The sequence below is a fragment of the Neoarius graeffei genome, chromosome 10 (assembly GCF_027579695.1).
Source record: "Neoarius graeffei isolate fNeoGra1 chromosome 10, fNeoGra1.pri, whole genome shotgun sequence".
Taxonomy (NCBI): Eukaryota; Metazoa; Chordata; class Actinopteri; order Siluriformes; family Ariidae; genus Neoarius; species Neoarius graeffei.
In genome coordinates this window covers 45,375,564-45,382,690 of record NC_083578.1, presented here as the reverse complement: position 1 = coordinate 45,382,690, position 7,127 = coordinate 45,375,564, and the positions used below count along the sequence as shown (strand labels likewise).

The window sequence follows — 7,127 nt, the reverse complement described above, 5'->3', positions numbered from 1 at the left end:
TTTATATTTTAGAATATAACTGGGTGAGACACAGCAGGCGAGGCCTGGGTCTTCTCCGCCGGACTATTACATCACCGGCCTCGCCTGCTGTGTCTCACCCAGAGAGGAGGCGCCAGAAGCGGTGTGAGAGGAAACTGAAGTGTGGCAAGCGCGGAGGTATCGGGGCTAGGCTTGCCGCTAGCCCACACAGACCCGCAATACCATCCCTCATTCTGGCCAATGTAGGCTCACTTGACAACAAAATAGATCACATAGAACTCATGAGATCTGCACAATGTGATGTGAGGGACTGCTGGGTTTTCAATTTATGGAATCCTGGCTGAATAACAACATCCCGGACTCTGCTATCCAGCTAGCTGGGCTAACATGCTACCGTGCTGACCGAGCCTTTATGGAAGGAGGCAAGACTTGCGGCGGGGGAGTGTGTGTTCACATCAGCGATGCTTGGTGCCGGAATGCTACTGTTGTGCACAAACACTGTTCTCCGTTGGCAGAGTTTATCATCATCAAGTGCCGATCCATCTACCTACCGAGGGAGTTTACATCGATTCTGCTTGTTGCTGTTTACATCCCTCCCAAAGCTAACACCAATGTTAGGAGCAAGGCACTCAATGAACTCTACCAGGCCATCAGTGAGCAACAGACAGCGCACCCAGACGGATTCCTCATCACAGCAAGTGACTTCATTCATGCAGATTTAAAGGTTTTACTGCCCAAATTACATCAACATATGGACTTTCCAACAAGAGGTGAAAACTTACTGGACTTGATGTACACAACTCAACTTCCCCCCTCTCTGATCACATTACCATCATGCTGAGACCTGCATATAGACCCAGAGTGAGAGCCATCAGACCAACACAAAAGGAGGTACGTGTGTGGCCAGAGAGGGCCTCCTATGCTTTGAAAGACTGTTTAAGTACTACACACTGGGACATTTTCAAAGAAGAAGCCACTTACAACGACCACAAGGACTTAGAGGAATATACCTAGGCCATCACAGCATATATCGCTAAATGCACTGATGATGTCACTCACTGCAAAACCATCACTGTTGATGCTAACCAGAAGCCTTGGCTGAGAGGAGAGGTTCACAGGCTCCTGCGGGCTTGGGTTGCAGCCTTTAGGGCTGGCGACACCGCAGGTCTAACAACAGCCAGAGCCAACCTGTCCCACGGCATCAGGGAGGCAAAACGTCAGTACAGCAATAAAATATCTGGACACTGGACATATATGGCCCTCTCCTGGCTCAGGTCTTATCTAACTGATTGTTATCAGTATGTTGATATAAATGGTGATATTTCTAGACGTACCGAGGTAAAGTTTGGTGTTCCACAAGGTTCTGTCTTGGGTCCACTGCTTTTTTCTCTATATATGTTACCTCTGGGCGATATTATTCGTAAACATTGTATTAGTTTCCACTGTTATGCTGATGACACACAGTTGTATGTCTCTGCAAAACCTGATGAGAGACACCAGCTTAATAGAATTGAGGAATGTGTTAAGGACATTAGACACTGGATGCTTATTAATTTCCTTCTGCTTAACTCTGACAAGACTGAAGTACTTGTGCTAGGACCACATACAGCTAGAAGTAAGTTTTCTGATTACACAGTAACTCTGGATGGCCTTTCTGTTTCTTCACGTGCAGCAGTAAAAGACCTCGGAGTGATTATTGACCCCAGTCTTTCATTCGAAACTCACATTGATAACATCACCCGGATAGCTTTCTTTCATCTCAGAAATATTGCAAAGATAAGAAATTTAATGTCATTGCATGATGCAGAAAAACTAGTCCATGCTTTCGTTACCTCCAGGTTGGATTATTGTAATGCCTTACTGTCTGGATGTTCCAATAAGTGCATAAACAAGCTCCAGTTAGTTCAAAATGCAGCAGCAAGAGTCCTTACTAGAACTAGAAAATATGACCACATCATGCCTGTCTTATCCACACTGCATTGGCTCCCAATCAAATTTCGTATTGATTATAAAATACTACTATTGACCTTTAAAGCACTAAATGGTCTCGCACCACAGTACCTGAGTGAACTTCTGCTCCTCTATGACCCGCCACGCCTACTTAGATCAAAAGGTGCAGGCTATCTGCTGGTACCTCGTATAGTGAAGGCTACATCAGGGGGCAGAGCCTTTTCTTACAAAGCCCCACTGTTATGGAACAGCCTTCCAAGTAATGTTCGGGAATCAGACACAGTCTCAGCATTTAAGTCTAGGCTGAAAACATCTGTTTAGTCAAGCCTTTTGTTAATGGTGTTTGAGGTAAAGGAGTAGATCTGGAGGGTCCTCAGACATAGAGTGTTTTGGTAAACTGGGATGTATGGATGCTGTCAGTCCCCACTCGCTTGCTCACTCGAGTTTGTTGACGGTGTAGTGGCTGGCTGCTTTATGTCCCGGGGCTCCCTCATGCCTGTGTTACCTTCTGGCTCTCTCCTTTTAGTTATGCTGTCATAGTTAGTTGCCGGAGTCCCTGCTTGTACTCGGTGCAATATGTATACTGTTCCTACTTATTCAGGTGACATTGGGCATACCTAACACCTGTGTTTTCTTTCCCTCCCCCCCACCCCAAATCTGTCCCTCTGAGTTACATGGAGTCAACAGGAAATCTTTTGGTGGAGAGGGTGGAGACCTCGACTGGCTATCGTAGCCTGCAGGGAATCGGCCGTCAGACATTCTGTCGCATGTCCCAGACCCGGTGAAATGTAACTGAATTGTCTTGGCCAGCCCTAAGGGTCCCATCTGCATCTCATCATTGCTGAGGAGTGTGCTCCCATCACCCAATCAAGCATCCAGCCAGAGCAGGTCATGATATATTTTACCATATTAACATGCCATTGTTGTGTGTTATGCCTGATGTAAAGACTCTCATCTCTGCGAGCCTACCACACAGATTTAATACTTGTCATTTTTAGAGCATACCTAACAACGTATTTTCTTTCTCTCTCTCTTCCCCCCCCCGCCCAATCTGTCCCTCTGAGTTACATGTTGATCCTGGGATTGAGATGCTGGCCTCTTCTGCCCCTTGGACCTGCTTGATCCATCCTGGTGCCCTGTGTCTGGTCGGAGTTTTATCACACCACTCCTGTGAAGGACGGCCCCATGAGGACAGTTGAGGGTTATACCTGTTAAAACTGTTAATATTATAGTCAGGCTGTCTGTTGTTGCCCAAATGAGGATGGGTTCCCTTTTGAGTCTGGTTCCTCTCGAGGTTTCTTCCTCATGTCGTCTGAGGGAGTTTTTCCTTGCCACCGTCGCCACAGGCTTGCTCATTGGGGATAGATTAGGGATAAAATTAGCTCATGTTTTAAGTCGTTCAAATTCTGTAAAGCTGCTTTGCGACAATGTTTATTGTTAAAAGCGCTATACAAATAAACTTGATTTGATTTGATTTGAGCAACACCAGAGAAGCACAGTCTCTTTGGCGTGGCATTCAAACCCTCACAAGCTACAAACCCCCACCACGGACCTGTGAGAGTGACATCACATTGCTAAACTGCCTAAATGACCTCTTTGGACGCTCTGAAACACAAAACGACACATCAGCACTGAAGACCACTCCTCCCCTGGATGTCTGGCTCCAGCCAGCATAAAGAGGATCCTCTCCAGGATCAACCCATGTAAGGCAGCTGGACCAGACAACATACCTGGTCGTGTTTTGAAGGACTGTGCCATGGAGCTCAAGGACATCCTCGCTGACATCTTTAACATCTCCCTGAACCAAGCTGTTGTCCCCACGTATTTCAAAGCTACAACCATAATACCAGTGCCAAAGAAGCCCCTCCCATCCAGCTATAACAACTGTCGGCCTGTAGCACTGACTTCCATCATCATGAAGTGCTTTGAGCGACTGGTCATGCAGAACATCAAGTCCATTCTCCCTCCCTCTCATGACCCATTCCAGTTTGCATATAGGTCAAACAGGTCCATAGAGGACGCTATCTCCGCTGCTCTCCACCCAGCCCTCACTCACCTGGACTCAAAGAACACCTATGTGCGAATGCTGTTCTTGGATTACAGTTCGGCATTCAACACAATCATTCCCCAGCAGCTAATACAAAAACTCAGACATTTGGGACTCAACACCTCTCTTTGTAACTGGGTGCTGGGCTTTCTTACAGGGAGGCCACAGAACGTTTGGGTTGGCAGTAACACCTCCAGGACCATCATGCTGAGCACAGGGGCCCCACAAGGGTGTGTGCTCAGCCCGCTGCTCTTCACCCTGCTGACCCATGACTTTGTACCAATCTACAGCACCAACCACATCATCAAGTTTACGGATGACACGATTGTGGTGGGCCTCATCACTAACAACAGTGAAGCCAACTACAGGAATGAGGTGAGACAACTGGTCTAGTGGAGCGAAGACAACAATCTCTTCCTGAATGTGGAGAAGACCAAAAAGAGATTGTAGTCGACTTCAAGAGAGGTCACTCACAGCATCCCCCTCTGACCATCGATGGTGCTACAGTGGAGAGGGTGAGGAGCACCAAATTCCTAGGGGTGCACATCACTGAGGACCTCTCCTGGTCCAACAACACCGTGTTGCTGGCCAAGAAGGCTCAAACTTGCCTCTACTTCCTCCGCAAACTGAGGAGTGCATGAGTCCCACCCCCCATCATGTGCTCATTCTACAGGGGCACCATTGAGAGTGTCCTCACTGGCTGCATCACTCTTCTCTGTTAGATATTGTACTGTATTTGCACTACTGCTATTTTGTACATCGTTTGATTTTAGAGTATATTTTTATCTATATTATCTATATTTATAAATATTTATATATATTGTTTTTCTTAATTTTTTTGTGTGTAATCTTTATCTGTTTTTTACAAGTAAGGTGAGAGAGAAACGACATTTTGATTCTCCTATATGTCCTGGATATATAGTGAATTGACAATAAAAAATCTTTGAATCTTTGAATCTTGAATCTATTTTGATAGAGAATGGTAGATGTGAATAACATTCAGTGCTTATTTATGCATATTTTATCATTAACATTGATTTCTCCTTTGTGATGTATAAATGAGAGTTAAGATCAGCTTTATATTGCACAAATAAAGCCATTTGGTGAAACTTTGAAGAAGAGAGTGTACCGATTTAACATTTTACCTAATTAGTGTAATTAATACAAATTAAATACTAATTTGCCTAATTAGTTTTTACTAATTTTTCAAACTTTGTATTCAGTATACATCTTTGCCTGCCAATTTCCATGTAAATATCTTGAAAGATAAAAAAAGTGAAGAAAAAAACATTTGATCTCATTCGTTAATAAGGCCCATTTTGCACCATGTTATCTGAATACATAATATTACATCAGTTTTCTAAAAATTAAGCCTTTTTAAAATATTTGATTTGCAATATCTCAAGAATGGATAAACATATTTTAATTCTGTAAAAGGTATGTTGTTTAGCATTCAATTCTGAATTCAGTAAGAGCAGTTTCAAGCAATTTGGATTGAATTTTAATTTTCACCTGATATGCCTAATGTTAATCAGTAACTACGACAGTTAGGTCCATAAATATTTGGACAGAGACAACATTTTTCTAATTTTGGTTCTGTACATTACCACAATGAATTTTGAACAAAACAATTCAGATGCGGCGGCACGGTGGTGTAGTGGTTAGCGCTGTCGCCTCACAGCAAGAAGGTCCTGGGTTCGAGCCCCGGGGCCGGCGAGGGCCTTTCTGTGTGGAGTTTGCATGTTCTCCCCGTGTCTGCGTGGGTTTCCTCCGGGTGCTCCGGTTTCCCCCACAGTCCAAAGACATGCAGGTTAGGTTAACTGGTGACTCTAAATTGACCATAGGTGTGAGTGTGAATGGTTGTCTGTGTCTATGTGTCAGCCCTGTGATGACCTGGCGACTTGTCCAGGGTGTACCCCGCCTTTCGCCCATAGTCAGCTGGGATAGGCTCCAGCTTGCCTGTGACCCTGTAGAAGGATAAAGCGGCTAGAGATAATGAGATGATGAATTCAGATGCAGTTGAAGTTCAGACTTTCAGCTTTAATTCAGTGGGTTGAACATAATGATTGCATAAAAATGTGAGGAACTAAAGCATTTTTTAAACACAATCCCTTCATTTCAGGGGCTCAAAAGTAATTGGACAAATTAAATAATTGTAAATAAAATGTTCATTTCTAATACTTGGTTGAAAACCCTTTGTTGGCAATGACTGCCTGAAGTCTTGAACTCATGGACATCACCAGACGCTGTGGTTCCTCCTTTTTAATGCTCTGCCAGGCCTTTACTGCAGCAGTTTTCAGTTGCTGTTTGTTTGTGGGCCTTTCTGTCTGAAGTTTAGTCTTTAACAAGTGAAATGCATGCTCAATTGGGTTGAGATCAGGTGACTGACTTGGCCATTCAAGAATATTCCACTTCTTTGCTTTAATAAACTTCTGGGTTGCTTTGGCTTTATGTTTTGGGTCATTGTCCATCTGTATTATGAAACGCCGACCAATCAGTTTGGCTGCATTTGGCTGGATTTGAGCACACAGTATGTCTCTGAATACCTCAGAATTCATACGGCTGCTTCTGTCCTGTCACATCATCAATAAACATGAGTGACCCAGTGCCACTGGCAGCCATGCATGCCCAAGCCATCACACTGCCTCCGCCATGTTTTACAGATGATGTGGTATACTTTGGATCATGAGCTGTACCACGCCTTCACCATACTTTTTTCTTTTCATCATTCTGGTAGAGGTTGAGCTTGGTTTCATCTGTCCAAAGAATGTTCTTCCAGAACTGTGCTGGCTTTTTTAGATGTTTTTTAGCAAAGTCCAATCTAGCCTTTTTATTCTTGAGGCTTATGAGTGGCTTGCACCGTGCAATGAACCCTCTGTATTTACTTTCATACAGTCTTCTCTTTATGGTAGATTTGGATATTGATAGGCCTACCTCCTGGAGAGTGTTGTTCACTTGGTTGGCTGTTGTGAAGGGGTTTCTCTTCACCATGGAAATTATTCTGCGATCATCCACCACTGTTGTCTTCTGTGGGCGTCCAGGTCTTTTTGCATTGATGAGTTCACCAGTGCTTTCTTTCTTTCTTTCTTTCTTTCTTTCTTTCTTTCTTTCTTTCTTTCTCAGGATGTACCAAACTATAGATTTTGCCACT

The 7,127-nt window shown here is 44.0% G+C and overlaps 1 protein-coding gene across 1 annotated transcript in view; it reads left to right on the top strand.

Annotated features, from left to right (window-relative positions):
• The first annotated feature begins 307 nt into the window (after positions 1 to 307).
• crb2b (crumbs cell polarity complex component 2b) overlaps positions 308 to 7,127 on the top strand; it is a 179,266-nt gene continuing 172,446 nt past the window's right edge. The window contains exon 1 of the mRNA XM_060932713.1: positions 308 to 749. Within this exon, the coding sequence (XP_060788696.1) occupies positions 308 to 749 (442 nt within the window). The remainder of the gene's footprint in view (positions 750 to 7,127) is intronic.